Source organism: Hippocampus bargibanti, linkage group LG02, assembly GCF_051943395.1.
Source record: "Hippocampus bargibanti isolate YZ-2025 linkage group LG02, ASM5194339v1, whole genome shotgun sequence".
NCBI lineage: Eukaryota > Metazoa > Chordata > Actinopteri > Syngnathiformes > Syngnathidae > Hippocampus > Hippocampus bargibanti.
Window position 1 is genome coordinate 9,836,502 of NC_142735.1, and position 20,494 is coordinate 9,856,995.

The 20,494-nt window shown below is 42.5% G+C and overlaps 2 protein-coding genes across 2 annotated transcripts; one reads left to right on the top strand and one right to left on the bottom strand.

The window, feature by feature from the left end:
• The first annotated feature begins 3,592 nt into the window (after window positions 1–3,592).
• On the top strand, window positions 3,593–13,753 carry LOC148901504 (neuronal acetylcholine receptor subunit non-alpha-2-like). Its single transcript, XM_088988313.1, has 6 exons — window positions 3,593–3,826; window positions 4,950–5,101; window positions 7,280–7,324; window positions 7,623–7,732; window positions 8,825–9,731; window positions 11,381–13,753. The coding sequence occupies exons 1-6, from the start codon at window positions 3,769–3,771 to the stop codon at window positions 11,552–11,554; spliced, it is 1,446 nt and encodes a 481-aa protein (XP_088844439.1). The 5' UTR covers window positions 3,593–3,768; the 3' UTR covers window positions 11,555–13,753.
• Window positions 13,754–13,884: 131 nt separating this feature from the next.
• On the bottom strand, window positions 13,885–18,953 carry LOC148901505 (uncharacterized protein C3orf85-like). The gene is made up of 5 exons (XM_088988323.1): window positions 16,847–18,953; window positions 16,698–16,733; window positions 16,040–16,164; window positions 15,680–15,765; window positions 13,885–14,372 (listed from the first exon to the last, which is right to left on the bottom strand). The coding sequence occupies exons 2-5, from the start codon at window positions 16,729–16,731 to the stop codon at window positions 14,294–14,296; spliced, it is 324 nt and encodes a 107-aa protein (XP_088844449.1). The 5' UTR covers window positions 16,732–16,733; window positions 16,847–18,953; the 3' UTR covers window positions 13,885–14,293.
• Window positions 18,954–20,494: the final 1,541 nt, after the last annotated feature.

The following is a 20,494-nucleotide window of genomic DNA, read 5'->3' on the forward strand; positions in this document are numbered from 1 at the left end:
TAACGATTGGCCTATTACACCCACTCCCCCCGGTATCACCTCATCAGCATAACGACCCTCATCAGCATTGCGAAAGTTGCCTAACCTGTTTTGCCTGAGCAGGCTATTGTATGAACGATCCAAATTGAACCTCACACCACCAGACCGGTTTAATGAAGGATTTTGTTGTTTTATAAGAATCGCCTCTTTCACCCCCCTTTCAAACCATCTATGTTCTTTCGCTAAGATTTTAACCTCATTGTCGTCAAATGAGTGGTTGCTAGCTTTTAGGTGCAAATGTACTGCCGATTGAGGCCCACTAGTATTATCCCTGCGATGTTGATAAAGTCTTTTTTTGAGAATTTGTTGAGTCTCCCCAATGTACTGCTCTTTACAATTTTCATTCTTACAATGTATGGAATAAACTACATTACTTTGTTTTTCATTTGGTAGCCTATCTTTTGGATGCACTAATTTTTGCCTTAACGTGTTTATCGGTTTGAAATAAGTAGGAATTTTATGTTGCCAAAGGACTCTTTGTAATTTTTCAGAAACTCCTGCAATGTACGGTACTGCTACTCCTCTCCTTTTAGAATCTTGAGAATTATTGGTTTCGTTCGCTATTCTTTCTTTCTGACATTTGTTGAATGACCACTGAGGGTACCCACAGTTAGTGAGTGCTCTCCTGATATGTTTTGACTCCTTTTCTCTACCTTCAGTGCTAGTTGGTATTAGTTTAGCCCTATGCTGGAGGGTTCTGATAACTCCTAGTTTATGTTGTAAAGGGTGGTTAGAGTCAAAAAGTAAGTATTGGTCAGTGTGCGTAGCCTTCCTAAAGACTTCTGTTTTTAGCGCTCTGTCCTCTTTTATAATTACTTTACAATCCAAGTAAGATAAGATAAGAGATGAAGACAGTCACTGTTGTGACACCCGTCACATATACAGTACAGTAATGTTGACATGGCCCTATATATCATCTATAATTACTTTACAATCCAAGTAATTATAAAAGAGGACAGAGCGCTAAAAACAGAAGTCTTTAGGAAGGCTACGCACACTGACCAATACTTACTTTTTGACTCTAACCACCCTTTACAACATAAACTAGGAGTTATCAGAACCCTCCAGCATAGGGCTAAACTAATACCAACTAGCACTGAAGGTAGAGAAAAGGAGTCAAAACATATCAGGAGAGCACTCACTAACTGTGGGTACCCTCAGTGGTCATTCAACAAATGTCAGAAAGAAAGAATAGCGAACGAAACCAATAATTCTCAAGATTCTAAAAGGAGAGGAGTAGCAGTACCGTACATTGCAGGAGTTTCTGAAAAATTACAAAGAGTCCTTTGGCAACATAAAATTCCTACTTATTTCAAACCGATAAACACGTTAAGGCAAAAATTAGTGCATCCAAAAGATAGGCTACCAAATGAAAAACAAAGTAATGCAGTTTATTCCATACATTGTAAGAATGAAAATTGTAAAGAGCAGTACATTGGGGAGACTCAACAAATTCTCAAAAAAAGACTTTATCAACATCGCAGGGATAATACTAGTGGGCCTCAATCGGCAGTACATTTGCACCTAAAAGCTAGCAACCACTCATTTGACGACAATGAGGTTAAAATCTTAGCGAAAGAACATAGATGGTTTGAAAGGGGGGTGAAAGAGGCGATTCTTATAAAACAACAAAATCCTTCATTAAACCGGTCTGGTGGTGTGAGGTTCAATTTGGATCGTTCATACAATAGCCTGCTCAGGCAAAACAGGTTAGGCAACTTTCGCAATGCTGATGAGGGTCGTTATGCTGATGAGGTGATACCGGGGGGAGTGGGTGTAATAGGCCAATCGTTAGTCAGGAATGTAGGAACAATCAGTGGGGCCACAGGGGGGGGGTCCCGCGCCCCCCCCCAACCTGAGAGTAGGGACCTATCATAGCTGTGTCCGGCGCCACCAGGTCTGGACATTAGGGATATATAAATGGGGCCGATACGACCAGTCAGACTTTAGTTCGCTGACGAAGCCTCTTGGATAGGAGGCGAAACGTCCGAAACCTTCACTTTTGTACGGATGACGGCTGAAGAAACCTTCTCATCGATGGACCACTCCTGTACGACTGAGAGCTTACACAGACGTCTTCCTATTCATGCAACAAAAGTGGTAACATCGGGCAAAACACAGTGTGTGTGTGTGTGTGTGTGCGTGCGTGTGTGCTTGTGTTTATTCAAGAAGTAAAAGATTATAGAATATGCAGTTAGAAAAAGGGCCATGTCAACATTACTGTACTGTATATGTGACGGGTGTCACAACAGTGACTGTCTTCATCTCCACGATGCTGCCGTATCAATGAAGACGAGATGGGTGGATGTGTCTTTTTATTTCTTTTATTTCTGCAACACAGTATGGCAGAAGGGATGGGTGAAGTCGCATGGGTTTCGTCTTGTGATTAACCTGAATCTCCTCGAGATTGTTCTCAAATGCAAAACATTGTAGATAACAAAACAGCATTAACAACGTGTGATCATATAGTGGATTTACAGAAAAAGAGAATACAACACAAGTTCACTGTTATTTACAAGATGTCCCTGAACGCATCATGGGCGGAGACACGGCAGAACACGCGGTGCGCTTGTAATGGCTGGCACACAGTTCAACCCGCCACGGACAATCACGGGCAAATGAAACACGACGCAAGAAACTAAATATTGTTCAATAAAAACGAAATGAAACAATTATTACCTGCAACACAGTATGGCAGAAGGGATGGGTGAAGTCGCATGGGGTTCGTCTTGTGATTAACTGCGCAATAGAAAAGCACATGTGCTCCAAAGTTCCACTCGACAAAACGTGAAGTAAATAATGACACAAAAAGTAATCTGGACTCGAAATGAATAAGGGAACTAATTAGATAACACTAGACAGTACAAAAGGGGAAACAAAATAAGTTATTGTCATGAAAATGCGCGTTAATCAAGACCAACAGAAAATTGCGACTCACCCTGAATCTCCTCGAGATTGTTCTGGATACTATGGGCGGGACATAGTGCCACACTGTGCGCCGTTGCGTCACTTCCTTCATAATTTAATAATCTAAGCGCACAACTCCGTTACATATATACAACATTAATTCTCAAATTTGTAACTGTAATTTAAGTTCAGAACCTGACAATATCAGTATGATGTTTTCAAAGGATGCTCTAGGTTGGAACGCAGCCCTGGCTCTCCCCTCCTCCTCATTTTTTAAAAATTAGCGCTCTCTGTTGGCCGCAGAGGGAGGTCCATCACAAAATGAAACATCTGTCAAGTTTAACGAGAGGAACATCGGATTTTCACCCGAATCTTTCCATTTGGCATTACACATGTCCTTTAAAAATGTAGGGTTTTAATTTAAAACTCGAAAGCTTTCCAAGGTTTGCTCATGAGAGTCAGTTTTGTACGTTAAAATATAATCAATGTATCCGCATTTTTAGTCCGCGTCCAAAAATAGATAAGTCATCTGGGCGATTCCATAATAATATAGCTTTAGATGTCAGCTACCTATCTAATCTAGCTAATAATATTTTGAAAATGTGTTGCACATCCGTCGTTGTGACTCCACCCCTCATCCTTTTCCTCCATCATACCTCCTCTTTCACCCTGTGACGCTCCGGCCCGGAGTCTGCGTGTGCACCCCATCTCTCTACCCGGTTTGGGACCGTATCCTGCCCCTTCCGACTTGATGGGAACCTCGACTTGTCCCCGGAGCGTCAGACGTTAGCGAAAAGAGGCTGCAGAAGCGCACAGAACACGATGAAGTTGCTGCTCCTCTTCGTGCTCTCGGCTACAGCTTGCCTCGCCACCATCAGTGGTAAGGAATGATGCATAATGCACGCGTTTATGGAAAGTCAATTGATCATTTATTCGACAATATTGATATTCAGCTTACTCGTTCCGTTACGCTCTTTGTTTTTGCCAGTAATTCAGGCCACTAGTCGAATTAAGAAATATGTCTTACGAGTCACCCACACCCCCAGTTGTGTCACAAATTCTGTCGGTAGGGCCACTACATATTGATGCAATACTGTGCTTAGTGTAACATCCAAAACTAAGCGCTTCCCTGTTACAGTATATACAGGTACAGGTATGGACTATTTAAAATGAAGTGCCAGATGTTAACTCGTATCTTTGTCGGTCACTTTGTATATTACTTTTTTAGAACATATCTATCATCGGTTATTTGCTGCAAAATTCACATATGTGCTGTTTTTGTATTTACACAAAATAAATAACCTCATTTCTTTATGCCATATGTTGGCCTCTTGGTTTGAAGGAAATACAGAATGTTAAAATAAGGAAGGTTCTGTGTTTTCCATAGATAGGGGCATCATATGGTGCCTCTGTAACTTGCATATTTTCACTATACAGTACATTCCTGGGCTCGGGTCTTACTTTGAATAGTAGGAATTAGTTGTTGTTATGACAAGTCGCAGGTCAAGCAAATTTCGGTGGGGTTTGAGATCGACCCCACACCCCTCAAAAAATCACTTGTCATGTTTTTTATAACAATCAATATGACTTGACAACAGGATATTATACATTTAATCTATGAAAAAAACAGACCAATTCTGCTTGCAGGTGCTTCCTATGTTTGGGTGAGTAGTATTTCCTGTTCAGGACATTGCTTTATGTTGTTCAATTGCAGAGTAGTATGCCCAAGATTGTGCTACTAGTTGAAATAAACCTTGCTATACTCGTAAATCGTATTAGTAGTGGATTGTCTTCCTAATGAGCATGCTTGAAATAATTTTTCACCTCAAACCTAACTAAATTATTCACGTAATAACTTTATTTTCTTCATCGTCTGTGGTGATGAACACAATCCAAGAGCAGCATACAGCTTCAAATTCAGGGCCAGACTATCACATTCATACCACATTTGATTTACGGTTGCTAGATTTTATGTTTCACTTCCACTGATATTTTTATTCCAGCACCAAATGAATTTGTTTCCTTGGCGGAAATGGAGGATGCGCTGTTGAAGAATCTCTTCCAAGGCTATCAGCGTTGGGTGAGGCCCATTCAGCATGCCAACGACACCATCAGAGTGCGCTTCGGTCTCAAAATCTCCCAGCTGGTCGACGTGGTGAGAGGAAACATGCCACTGCTTTGAATTCTTTTTCATAACTAAGACTTCACAACTGCTCATGTAAACTGGCCTCCAAATTACCAGTACACTTCCATAGGTTCATTTGCACAATGTCATGACATCAGGATCAGAATCAGAATCATCTTTATTGGCCAAGTATGTAGAACACACAAGGAATTTGTCTCTGGTAGAACACGCTGCACTCATATCATCATAATGCAACATGCAAAAGTTGTTTTAAAAAGTTGTCATCTTTGTCAAATCAGATTTATGTGGCAGGAGGGAGGCACCATTTCCACTGTTATTTTTAAAGGAAATAGCCCTGCCGTAGTGGTAAGAATCCATAAGTATATGTCGAGAAATACCATAAGATGGTGGTGAAGCACGATGTGAAACTTCTCAACTCACCCCAATGTAGTTCCTTCTCAACAAGATGCCACACGATGGCACCACAGTAATATTTACAAGTGAAAGAACACCCAACCTTAATTTGACATATGAAGATTGGTGTTTTGACACTTTTGCTTTTATCTTGTCATGCACTTCCTGTCTCCACATAGAATGATTACTCATTCATTGCAAGACTATGTGTCCACTCCAGTGCCTGGGTTTTTGTCATTTTCACTGAAATTCCAGGACCCACAGACTATTGAGTTTTAGGACTACATAAACATTCAGTTGCACTGTAAGAAACCTCAGACTCTCTTCTTTCATCAGCAAAAAATATTTCAAACTTACTTGGTTGTCGAGTTATCTGCATTGAAAGTGGGTTTGGCTGTACAAAAGGTAAATGCTGCCCCCTCGTGGAAGGGAAAAACATTGCCAGTTGTCTGACCGAAGGTTGATATGCACTCCCCCACAAGAAAAAACAAAATCCAAATTCCACGCCATGCTTTTCAATTAGCAAATACATTCGGCAATGGCAGTGAATGCGTTAAGGCCGAGTTTAGAACTACTGTATCTCAGTTCCTGACTTACAGAAAATAGATCCACAACACATCCTTCATATATCCACAAGCATCCCGACTCTGACCGACCGGAGTGCTCTTTTAATATTTCAGGGGCTGCTAGGATGAAATGCTTTGGCTTTTTCAAAGGGAAGAAAATGGAGAATGTTAGTGGATGAACCACGGTCCACAGTGTGAAATATTCATCCCAACCATTTTAGCTTCCACCTGCTCCACGAGCTTAATACAAAGCCCCTTTCTTGGGTGAGAGAAAGAACCGCTTCAGTCAAGTGGTCATTTTGAATTTTGGACCAAAGAGGGTGAGAGTGTGGTGACAACATGGTCTGCGCAGTCCCCCTGAGCCGACCTAATTGGCTGTTGCAAAACTCACGATCTGATTATCCTTTAAAGGACAACCAACGTCACTTTTTTGTGTCTTAACTGACATCAGAAAAATGTTTTATAGCATCTAAAATACCCAAAACACGCAATATGATATTTTTATTCTAATGCAAAACACCAATACAAATGACAAAAAGTGTCCAAAATCTGCAAAAAATTGAGCTGCGAATTGGGCATTTTCAGAAAGTCCCGCCCCCAGTTAGTGACGTCCCGCCAAGACGTCTTGCTGGAGAATCAAAACAATGGCTTCAGATTCGGAGAATATTCTTTCTTGTTACACATCCAGTTATGAATATGATTCAAATAGTTCTGAAGAGGAAAGCATACTTGTTTGCAATCGATTAAAGAAATTATTCTGTGCCATTTTGAGGCAACATTGAGGGGAAATGTCTCACCGAAAAGAGGCACAAAATGGCGACGTCCTGTGGCCACCTCCGTTTCCACAGGCTGATAAATTTCTTATATGGAGCTTGGATACCCTCTTCTGGCGGCTTTTGGGTGCAACACGAGGTCCCCATGCAGACCAAACAAGTACAGCAAAATACATTGACGTGATGGAAGGACCGCTACACTGCGTCTTTTTTCGGTCAGGGGCGTTCCTTTAGTGACGTCACGTACGGATAAAGATCGTTGTAAACGTCTAAATGACATTTACAGGCACCGTGACACCAAAAATGTTGTCATTTTCAACAAGCCTATTCTAAATCAATATTTTAGCCATTCAAATACAACCAAAGTAATTTTGGGCTTTTTGTATTGGTTAATTTTGAAACAATTGGTTATCGTTTCATTTAAATCATGCAATATATATTTTTGTGGTGTTCAGGATGAGAAGAACCAGTTGATGACAACTAATGTTTGGCTTTGGCAGGTAAGCAGGAGTCAATATATGTTCTACTTTATCTGTTTACTGTTGTTGAAACAAAAGCATAAAACATACGTTTGACCATATATTTGGTAAAAGTTGAAAAGCTCAACACTAATGTGGACGTGGGATAGAAAATGGGTGGATGGATTTATCTTTCATTACACAATCCGTATAAAGACACACCAATCAAAATTTGTCTATTTTCTTATAATAAAAATCTGAATATAGCCACCATGACCTCAGCTACGTTTTGATGTCTGTGATGAATGAATATGTGTTGGGGTTTTTTTCTGTTGAGCAGCAGTGGATTGATTACAAGCTGCGTTGGAATCCAGACAAATATGGAGGCATTACTTCCATTCGAGTTCCATCTGAAAACATTTGGCTCCCAGACATCGTCCTGTATGAAAAGTAAGATTCAATATTTTCATAGGTTTTCCTCAAAGATGGAAGAGGGCAAGTGTCCTTGAGAGTTTTGAAAGGCGTTTATAAATTCAATGTATTATTATTATAAACAAAGCATGTACGAAAAAATATGAATATGACTTTGTTCTTATGCAGTGATTGTCAAAGTACAGTACCATGAATTGCGCGATGGCTCTCTCTAATGGTATGCAAAATTAATGGTTTCAAAACTGTGTATCATGTGGTTTAAACTTTTTATTTAGTTCAAAAACTTTGGTGCTGTGAAATGTAAATTTCTCCACTAATAAATGCTAATCTAATCTAATACAGTTTGTCAAGAATAGTCTATATATATATATATATAGCATGATGATTATAGATGGATGATTAGCATTGTGCTTAAATAGAGCAAAAACAAAAAAAAGATTGAAATAATGATTCAGTTGTAATATATATATATATATATATATATATATATATATATATATATATATATATATATATATATATATATATATATATATAATATCTTTTTTTTGTTTTTGCTCTATTTAAGCACAATGCTAATCATCCAAATGTGTATACCGGTAATGTTTAAAAAACTAAAAAGTATATTTAAATAGTTTTAGGAATATAGCACCTTATTGGATCTTGACAACCACATTTTAAAGCTGATTGTTATTTGTACTGCACTTTGAGGACAAAATGTTTTTGAGGCGGTTATCCAGTGTAAGTTTGAGAACCACTGCTTTGACTGTGACTAGTCACATAATTGGCAATTTCTCCGTGGGGAGACAAATCAAGGTTTTCTTATCTTATCTGCTCTTAATAGATGGCACTACACTCAGAATAGCAACACCACAATAAGATGAGATAATAAGATAAGACAAAAATAAGGAAGAAGTATAATATAGACAATATAGAAGCTGCAGAAAAAAGTACAAGTGAAAACTGGTACCAGTTTTGCACTGCAGACATGGCATGTAGACTCCAGCATTCTAAAATGCATCGACTATTCTAAATAAGGATATTTTTTTATGTTTACATAACCCCAAAAATAATTCAGATGGACTATGTTTGACTATGATCTTTCTTCAGCGCCGATGGCCGGTTTGAGGGCTCCCTGATGACCAAAGCCATTGTCAAGTACAACGGGGTCATCACTTGGACACCGCCTGCCAGTTACAAATCGGCCTGCACCATGGACGTCACCTTTTTCCCCTTTGACCGCCAAAACTGCACCATGAAGTTCGGCTCTTGGACCTATGACGGCAACATGGTAGACCTTGTTTTGATTGACAGCCAAGTGGACCGGAAGGACTTTTTCGACAATGGCGAATGGGAGATCCTCAACGCCACAGGCGCAAAGGGAAACAGGAAGGACGGCATGTATTCCTACCCCTTCCTCACCTACTCCTTCATCCTGAAGAGGTTGCCGTTATTCTACACGCTCTTCCTCATCATCCCTTGTCTGGGGTTATCTTTTCTGACGGTGCTGGTCTTCTACCTTCCGTCTGACGAAGGCGAGAAGCTGTCGCTCTCCACCTCTGTCCTCGTGTCACTCACCGTGTTCCTCCTCGTCATAGAGGAGATCATCCCCTCGTCTTCCAAAGTCATTCCGCTCATCGGCGAGTATCTCCTCTTCATTATGATCTTTGTCACACTCTCCATTATCGTCACTGTGTTCGTCATCAACGTTCACCACCGCTCGTCGGCCACCTACCACCCCATGTCGCCGTGGGTTCGCAACCTTTTTCTTCAGAAGCTGCCAAGGTTGCTGTGCATGCGAGGTCACATTGACCGGTACCACTACCCGGAGCTGGCTCCTGAAAGCCCCGAGGTGAAGCCACGATCTGGAGGTCGGAGAGCTGGCCAGAGGGCGAGCGCTGGACAGACCACTTCCGATGGAAAGGAGGACGAGGCCTGGGCCACCATGCTGGAGAAGGCCATCTACTCAGTGCGATACATCAGTAGACATATCCGCAAGGAACACTTCATTCGAGAGGTAAGATGGCCTCATGTTGATTATGAGAGATCGTCAGTGAAAAATGATCAAAATTTCATCCCCAAACCTCCATCCATCCATTTTCCGTACCGCTTATTCCTCGATAGGGTCGCGGGGGTGCTGGAGCCTATCCCAGGCGACTTCGGGCACAAGGCGGGGGACACCCTGAATTGGTTGCCAGCCAATCGCAGGGCACACAAAGACATACAACAGTCACTCTCACATTCACACCTAGGGACAATTTAGAGTGTTCAATTTGCCTGTCATGCATATTTTTGGAATGTGGGAGGAAACCGGAGGACCCGGCGAAAACCCACGCGGGCCCTGCAAACTCCACACAGGCAGGCCGGAGCGGGATGCGAACCGGCCATCTCTGCACTGTGAAGCCGGCATGCTAGCCACTCGACTACGGGGCCGCCATCCCCAAACCTTTTATTGGTTAATTTACATTTACACAGTCTTTCATCTATCAACACCAGCGATCTATATCAAAAAGGAGAACAATAAAATATTCTTCCACAAGATGGCAGAAGGTACAAGAAACATATATCCAACTGTTGCCATTTATCTAAGAGAAGAAGCCATCCTTCAGTTAAAAAGCCCCCCCCCCCCCCCCCCCCCGTTTTTGTCAAACAAGCAAAATACCCCCCCCCCCCCCCCCCCCGCCCCCCGTCATCAGATGTTAAGGGACTCGTATTCCTCAATCTTAACTGAGTCAAAGTACTCACTGTCCTTGAAAAAGATCTCACGGCACACGACCAAACAAATATATCACGTAATACTGAAATCATGATGAGATCATCTCAATTTGCTCAGAATTCTGTTACTCCATGTGAAATCTGAGCCAGTTTAGTTGAAGACAAAGCAGACTCACATGCATGAAGCTTGATATATTCTCTTGTGTGAATGGCAAAAGATGGATACCGTTCAATGGAAGGCCATTTAATGGTCCTGCCTGTTGCTAAATGTCACTCGAATGGTGAAATAAAAAAGTTTAATTGAATAATTTCCCAAAGCACCATGGTTTGGAATCACTGACTGCTGTTGATGTGTTTCTATAGCTCAAGGAGTAATGCAATTTTGAACATGTATTTACTGAGTTGCCGGTTGTATTTTGAGGATCTTCTCTGTTATTTGCTGAAAAAAATGTTTTTGTTCTCAGCCCTAATCCCTTTGAAGTATAAAAACCTTCTTCCTGCGCCATCTTGAGGCTTACTAGCATCAAGCAACTACGTTAGAGTGAATTCAGCAATTTTAAACAGGGTCAGGGAACAATTTTGCGGTTGTCCCTCACTAATAGCGGAGGAACTTCTGTCATGAGTTTTTAAGTGTGCATTTACTGAAAGCTTCTGCAATCAGTGTATACCAGCAATATAGCCCTATGCCTATAAAATGTTAAAGACGCATTTATCCAGAAGGTAATCAAAGGTCCGTGTGAATCTTCTCACATCCGCTTAATGTTTCTGCACAAAAGAGTTTCACTAACTACTAGCCTGACATGCATATTATGACATTCACCATTTTATTATTTCTCCCTGTGTGAATGGAGATTGTTTTTCACATGCTACCTCTATGTGATAAATCCTGTTTCTAGTATGCTGTTATAACTTCAATGCACTTCTTTTATTCACATCTCTTTTCTCACTCAGGTGGTTCAAGACTGGAAATTTGTGGCCCAGGTGCTAGACAGGATCTTCTTGTGGGCATTCCTGACTGTCTCCATACTTGGCACCATCCTTATCTTCACTCCAGCTCTGCATATGTTCCTTAAAATCCCACCACCAATTGCAAGTGAGGATCCAACTACAAGCTCACAGCTTTAGCACAAATCACGTCTAAATCATTAACAATAATGTCATGATCTGATGTCTATTATCCATGATGCTTATTTATCTCAGACTGGTCTTCCACACAGTTTCTGTCTGAAACTCGCATCCCATCAATGTGCTCCCTTATTTTATCAGATTTGAATTGATTTTTTTCTTTGCTTGTACAAATATATACACACCTCACTTGAACATTTTGGAATTACAGTACAATGACAAGTCAGTATCACACAACTTGAACAATTTAAGTAATGAAGACAAAATATTGAAGGTAATTTTCTTCCCATATGTGCCACAAGTAGCAGCAAACATAGGTCAAAATAAGTAGTGCGTAGGCAAATATTCACTGTTGTCTTTGCTTCAAATGTTGATTTTCTGCATTTCTACACAGTGATTACAAATATATTGCAGCTATGAGTGAGTGTAGTTACGTTTTGAGGTCTTCTAACAAATTGTTTTAATCAGTCCAGTAAAATTGGAACATGATTCATGCATGGTGGTTGTTTGCCAATAATACAGAAAGGTGTACCAGATGCAAGATTGGCAGTATGGGACAGTACACTCTTCTGGTCATCAAAAGATCTAGACACCTGTATGTATTTCTTGCCTGTAGGAGAATATTCTTTTGATTCCTGGTATGTTTGCAGTATATGTGTCATGATCTGGTTGGCGACCAACGGGGGGCGCTGTCGGCCCCGCCTGCACCTGCACAGGTGCTGGTCGTCCCGATCAGATTGGCGAACAGCGGGTAGCGACGTCAGCCCTGTCGGCAGCCTCGCAGGTGCTGGTCGTTATAATCAATGACACTTAAAGGACACCTGGCACGATCATCCAGTGCCGATTCATTGTTTGTTTGCTGCTTGGCTGCAGCATGCATTGTGTACGTGTTTGTTTAACCTTGGCGGACTTTTACACTTGGTTTTCTGTTGCTACTTTGTATTTTTTCCATTCAGATCATTTTGATGTTTTACATTTTGTTCCTGCTGACTTTATTTTAATACAATTTGTCAAACAACCTCCTGCTGCCTCCTGCCTGCTTTTTGGGATCCGAACCCGCCATCACCACCTCGCAAAACCTTGACAGAATGAATCGGCCAACTATCGGATCCCGCAGGTACATCGGACCCGTCTCATTTCCACCCCGTGCCTGACCATGCTACGTCCACGTTAGCGCAAGCCTCGTCGCGTTTGAATTGCGTCACTCGACGAGCCGCAACGTCCACGTAAACGTCCGGCCGAGACCTCCTTCCAGGTGGCCGTCCAGGGTGACACTGGGTGACTGGCATTGCACGCCCACGTCCAGCCACGCTGTCGTCGTGCATGACGAATTGAGTCTCATCCACGACGAGCCGTGCAACGTCCGCGTCAACGTCAGTCCGAGACCCCACTCACCGCTGGATCCCGGAGCGGCTCTGGACCCGTCTCGTTCCCCCGGAGCCGGGCAGTTCACGCCCACGTCGGCGTCCGGCCGAGACCTGGTCCCATACGGCCGTACGGGGTGCCATTCTGCGCCTGGCAGTCGACGTCCACGCAGAGCCATGCGCCGTCGCGTGAACGTGCGAGAGGGATCGCACTCACGCCCACGACGATCCGTGCCGCGTCTTCGTCCACCCCAGGCCGAGTCCCGTTCCCATCAGGCCGCCGCCTGTCGTATGCTGGAGAGGCAGCGGTTGCCCTCTCCACCGACCGTTCCCTGGCGGGTGGACCTTTTGGGAGACTGTTGGGACTTCTGGAAGCAGCCCCTTGAAGGGGGGGTACTGTCATGATCTGGTTGGCGACCAACGGGGGGCGCTGTCGGCCCCGCCTGCACCTGCACAGGTGCTGGTCGTCCCGATCAGATTGGCGAACAGCGGGTAGCGACGTCAGCCCTGTCGGCAGCCTCGCAGGTGCTGGTCGTTATAATCAATGACACTTAAAGGACACCTGGCACGATCATCCAGTGCCGATTCATTGTTTGTTTGCTGCTTGGTTGCAGCATGCATTGTGTACGTGTTTGTTTAACCTTGGCGGACTTTTACACTTGGTTTTCTTTTGCTACTTTGTATTTTTTCCATTCAGATCATTTTGATGTTTTACATTTTGTTACTGCTGACCTTTATTTTAATACAATTTGTCAAACAACCTCCTGCTCCCTCGTGCCTGCTTTTTGGGATCCGAACCCGCCATCACCACCTCGCAAAAACGTGACAATATGATTGGTTCTTGCTCAGAACAAAATCGGCAGTATTTCTATAGTCATTTATAATCACAATAATTAAAACATTCTCACATGGCAATGCATCATTGTTCTTGTTCCTCATATACTGTAAATATTGCAACTGCAACAGTCTTCCACAGCCATTTTATTAAATGTACATGAATGCATTTCTACGCAATGAGAACATTCTAAGATGAGTCAGCATGTGTCAAAACAAATCTAAGCTGCTTTTCAGCTTGGAAATTAAATACTAAAGTGGGTCTCAGCCAGAAAACTTCAATTATATTACAGGTACAGTACAGTATCTTCTCTTGCTCATATGATTTGTTTCCTTTGATATTACTCGATAAACAGTATACAGTATTTAATTACCGTAAAGAAAATTGATTCAATTGCCTTTTCTTGAAACTCTTATTCGCATCTCAAACATATCTACAGAGCAGCTGTATAGCTCAAACATGAGACATTCACCTGGAATTAGCGACTATATGATAGTGTTTATTGATCATGTCAACCTTCATTTTTCCTTTTCTTGTGCTCTATTTGCGTCCTCCCGTCTGGCGGTCCAAGTGAGCTCGAGCATTGCGCAACATTTCCATGTACATCCTGTTGTTCTCACTGCAACATAAATGGGGGAAAAATATTCATGAGATAAAGCAGTTCATATGGTGGATGGATAGATATTATGACATCATCATTGTTGCAAATGATGTCAGCTCAGTACCAGGTATTATAAACAGTTTAAAAATATGGTACACACTTACAAATTTAGTGTTGCTTTCATGTGTAACTATTAATGCTAACGAACCTTGCTGTCGAGAAAGGATCGAGAAAGATGGCTGGAAAACTAAGCATTTTACAAGGCAACGTTGCCTGTGTGTGACGTGATTGGGACAGTGTCTCAGAATCAGAATCAGAATCAGAATACCTTTATTCGTCCCGCAATGGGGAAATTTGCAGTCCACAGCAGCAATTGAAGAGGGATGGGGTTGGGGTGGGAGTGAAAGGATAGAAAACAAGATATTCTAAGCATAACAAAATAAAAATGTCAACTGTATACTGTGCAAATGTAGATGTGCAAAAACCGTTCTATAAACAAGACTGTACATAGTGCAGAATCAAGAAAGAAACCACTAACAGACCCTTTCTCCAAAATAGAAAATGGCCAGTGTGGACACCACATCAGCAATAGCATTGTGCAGTGTCTGAAACTCATGACAATAAGTTAACAGACACCAGGGCACACAACTCTGAAAAGTTGCCTGCCCGGCCATAAAGTTGCCTGCCCTGTTTTTCACAACTTGAAACACAATAAGAGGACTAATCGAAAAAAAAAAAAACATTGTTGCGAAGTATAAAGGATATTTTGAAATTAAGGAAGTACCACCACAAATGCTCCCTTGCTTAATTTATGATAAATTATCCCTTGCTGAAGATTTTGCTCCGGTTGTCGTTTGTTGTCATGGTGCACAATGCAATGTTTGCGTTGCGTTGTCTGATAAAAGCCACGTAAGCGCCTTTCAAAACTTTCAAGTACACTTTACAGACACGGTATAGGCCGAAGCACGAAATATGCAAATTGCCAAACAAATGTTTGTTTGGCAATTTGCATACTCTGCACGGCAGCCAATCAGAAGCCTGTTTCGTGCTTTGGACTATACCATGACTGTAAAGTGTACTTGAGAGTTTTGAAAGGCGCTTAGAAAAAGGAGTGCATGTGGCTTGTAGCAATTTGCTTGTAGATTTTGCTTTATTGAATAAAACAAACGTTTGATTTGAAAAAAAATCTATATTTTTTTTTTTCTTGAAGAAGTTATCGGCCACCCGGGCCGAGACGTTTTGAAAGTTGTACGCCCGATGTAAAAGTTGTACACCCCGGGCCTCCGGGCAGACGTTATTTCAAACACTGGCATTGTGTCACTTACTCTGCCACAGAGCGGTCAAACATCAGGTTGCCCATATCCATGTAGAACTGGGCATCTGTTCGTAGGGCTGTCCAGTACTCGTTAGCCTGAGGAACAGAATTGGTGTCAGAGATTCATGCAAAAAAATGGCCCTTTTATACTTTTTGCCAGTGATTTCACGATACAGCCACACCTTTGCAAGTGAAGAGCGAATACATTGACATGGCCATGAAAAGGTTTATAATTGCCAGCAAAGCACAACAACTAGACAAAGCTCCTTAAGTCACTTCAACTTAGTTCATTGGAACCAATAAACTACAACAATGATTTATTTTCATTAAATATATGCTGTATGTCTACAACTAGAGGCTGTTTCATCACCTGCTCCTGGATGGTGAAACCCCACTGATTTTGAGAATTGTGTGGGTCCCAGTATCCTGACTGTCTTTTCAGACGGATGAAGCGATTTGCTTCCTCGTCTTTCAAGAATGGGGCCGCCAGAACCCCTAAGCACAAAAATGATGTCAGAAAGTAAAAGGAACAGTGCAACATACCATCTAAAATAAACACACCCTGTGCTGTTGAATGTTGAATTGGACAGTGGGAAAAAAGTCAATTGACACACTACTTTTACATATTTAAAGGTGTTGAAATCAGGGATTATTTTTTTCGCATATCCACCCACGCCGCCCCCTGTCCCACTGCATTTTTACAATATGATAACCATGATATATGATATTCATATGATTCATTCATATGATATTCCTTTCATCACTTTGCTGCTGTGAAATGTAAATTTCTCCACTGTGAGACTAATAAAGGCATATCCAATCCAATCCAATGTCAGGTATGCCTAACCAATCCAAAGCAAAAGCTTTATGATAATGCATCAACTTTTATAGTGAGTTATAAATATTCTTATTGTGCAATGTATTTTTGCTCAGACATGGACGCCATGGTTGGTCAGCGCAAGGATACACATTTGGGAGAGTTATGATAAAATGCTCATGATGATATTTAAGTCAATTATTGTACTTACCGGTCAAAAGAGCAAGCAAAATTAGAAACTTCATCGCTACAAAATGAAAAAAGTATGTTTTAGGGGTGTTGTATCAATAAAAAAACATAATATTGAGTGAGGAAAATAAAGTACAGTACAACATTTATCCAGATAAATTCAAAATGTACCTGCTGAGAGAGCGCTGATCTCAGCTCCAACCTCAGAATCTCACAAATGAATGTGGAAGAGAACAAGAGTTTCTTTCACCAAGGACCAGAGTGGAATGAGTCAAGTCAAACAAACAAGACTGAGAAGGTAACCATCCAAAACACACACGCACACACTTTGCTGCTTCACTCTGAGATTTATGATCAACATTGTGCATGAAATAGTCGTCAGTGTTAAACAGGTTTCCAGAATTCTATAAAACACCAATACGTAGTTTTATTTTAAAACAAAAACAACACGAAATACGTACGTGTACATAGCAGAGATAAACAAGTCCACCGTTTAATTAGGCAAATTTCTTTATGTTACAGTAATGGTTAGGCAATATGAACCTGAATAAACTTGAAGGATGATTTAAGATTTCATTAACAAGAAACGACAACCGTGCAATTGAAAAAGCATACACAGTGGGTGTTTCAAGAATACTTCTCTGACAGACTTTTGGGTACGCGGAGAGTCCTGTTTCCATTATTTTGACGAGACTCTTTCAGATGGCCATTGTTTTCCCTTAGACTACGTCTGACATCATCTGATACAGTCAACACCAAACTAATCTACAATGAAAAACATTTAAACAACGTCAAACTACGCTTGGCCCGACACTAGTCTTGACTCATATACTGTACTACTGCTTCATACATTCGTCATTGGTTTTAAATATGTTCCCCGTCTCTTTTGTGTACAGTATGTACGTTTATATAGGATCTGTGCGAGCATGCATTTGTTTTTGTGTGTCAGTACAATGCCGGTTCCACCACTGGGTGGTGTTCTGACTTCGTTCATGACTGCAGCAGCTTTTGAACAAATGAACGATTGCTGGATAACTACACGGCACTTTACTGAGGCTGTTAAACAGTTTAATGACTGACCTTGTTGCGCTATCGGATCACGGTGCATTGGAGTGTGCAGTGGAGTGTGTGTCCTGTCCTCTCTGTGCTCTAATTTCTATGCTACTTATTTTATTATTATTTTATTCCAAACAATCGCAGTAGTATCGTACGGGCCCCTAAGGGGATATCGAAGAAAAAAATAAACAACTTTCCGAGATCTCGCAACGTTTTGCGAGGGAATGCAAAACGTTGCGAGATCTCGCAAAGTTGTTAATTTTTTTCTTTGATGTCCCCTCAGGGGTTCCGTAGTATTGTGGCGGGCACTAGGACCAGGCATCTCACCCAGCAGGTGCAGGGGAGGGGGCAGTTCATGTTGCATGTATTGCACTGCTTTTGCTGTTCAGTTGAGATCCACTTGTTAGCCGTTGGAATAAACACGTCTCCACATATTCATCGTGTGTGCTCATTCCTCAACGGCTACACTGGTGACCCCGACGATGGAAATGTTCATGGCAACGGACGAAGATGTATCTTCTACGGCCATGTCGCCACGACCGGCGCCCAAACTCGCAGCTGCCGCCTACGCCGCGAAGTTGCCCGAGTTCTGGCACAGCGACCCGGCTTCGTGGTTCCAGCATGTGGAAGCACTTTTCCACCTACAAGGCGTCACGACAGATGACCTAAAATATTACATGGTCGTGGCGTCCCTCGACCAACCGACAACGCATCGCATGATGCAACTTCTGCGCGCGCCTCCACGATGCGGGAAGTACGACACGCTCAAACAATGGCTGCTCCGACGGTTCACGCTGTCGGCCTCCGAGAGAGCAGACAGACTTCTTTCGCTTCCCGGACTCAGCGACGGAACAGCAGTGGATCTAATGGACAAAATGCTGTCGCTGTTAAATGCGGATGATGGCGGATTCCTTTTCCCCCACATTTTCCTTCGCCAGCTACCACCCGAAGTGCGCACCGTGCTCGCTAACTCGACATGCCTAACCACCGGCGACTATCGTGGCTTGGCGGAAGAAGCAGATCGAGCGCTTCTGGCGATACGGCGGTTAGCCGTGCAAATTGATCCGACCGTCGTGGCCGCAGTGGGATCGCAGAAGCGACGCGGGAAAGCCACCTGCTATTTCCATTAGCGGTTTGGCGCCAAGGCTCGACGCTGCTCACCTCCCTGCTCCTACGAGACGGCGGGAATTTTCAACGCCCAACACCCAGTAGCAGCCGTGGGCGCCAGTGTGACAGGTTGTAAATTATCGTATTTCCTATTTTGGTTACATTCGCGTAGTTCTATTGGTTTACAAATGATATATATCGAAAATGTTGTTTAAACATGGAACGCCTGCTTCGGTTCATGTTTCGTGTCGGACCGATTTAGATCGTTGGACCGGAAATTGTTGTGCGCGTACGTTTGGATTAGATCGGGGCATTCGAAGTAAACCACTGTTGAGTCAAGACGTATCACATTGCTTGTCTTGTGGTTTTTTTCTGGATCCCACAACACCGTATCTCCCTTACTATAGTGGAGAGCGCAACATTTTGGAGGCACCGCTGGGATATTTGCGTTCGAGTGTTGTCTACTCGCCGTGGGTAGAAGCTCGCGCCGAATATCCCCAATCAACCCAGTCGGAGTGGCGTCGCCGTTTACTGGTTTGTTTCTACATGTGCTCTAGTTGCATCTCTGTGCGTACAGCCACCACTAGAGGGCACTGGAAGACTTTGAAGTGAATCCGGCCAGCTGAACTGCGTCTACCCTCTCGAAAATGGCGTTAGAGGAATTACAGTTGGACATCAAAGGCAAGTTATTTGGACTGAATTTTCAACAGTTGTCAGAGTTATGTGCTGAAATCCAAATATCTGGACTGGAAAGAGAGCAACTTACAGGAAAGACTCGAGGCCAACTAATTAATATTGTGTCAACCTACATTGAAAGAGCTGAATTAGAGCTAGAAGATGGAGGAATGTCAGATTTGCTACGTATAAAGGACTTGATTGAAAGTATAAAAGATTTTGAACCAGGAATAGCCAAACCAAGTGAAAAAGGTCGGGATGCAGTGCGAAAGAGAAGCATAGTGCCCCCAGACACTGCCCCCTGGCGCAAAGATTTCAAAATATCTGGACAAATAGGTGAACTCGGACAAAAAGATAAACTCACATTTCCTAATTTGGTCAGACAGATAGAAAGTGGGCTCAGTAAAGGCTACCAGGGGGATGAGATCATCGATGCAGTGGTTCGTGCCATAACACCAGGTCTGCAGTTGAGAAGCTACCTCGAAGGGAAAGAAAATCTTACCCTAACTTCTTTACGAAGGATTCTCCGATCTCACTATCAAGAGAGAGGAGCCACTGAGTTGTACAAGCAGCTCTCATCGGAAGTGCAGACTAATAAAGAGTCCCCACAGAAATTTCTACTGCGTGCAATGGATCTTCGTCAAAGGATTCTTTTTGCATCTCAAGAAGCTGAATCAGGGGTGAAGTATGATCCCACGTTGGTCCAGAGTTTATTCCTGCACACAGTTCTGACGGGGTTACAGAGTGACAATGTAAAGAGTGACATGCAACCTTTCCTCCTGCTAACCACCACATCAGATGAAGTACTGTTAGAAAAATTAAACATGGCATGTGCAAATGAAAAAGAGCGACAGGAAAAAAAGAAAAATGCTGCTGCACGGGTGACAACGCTGAACACTGTCCAGGTAGATGACACACCAGTCCCGATTGGGAAGAAGACAGTCTTAAAGCAGAATACTGTTACTGTGCCGAATGAACTCC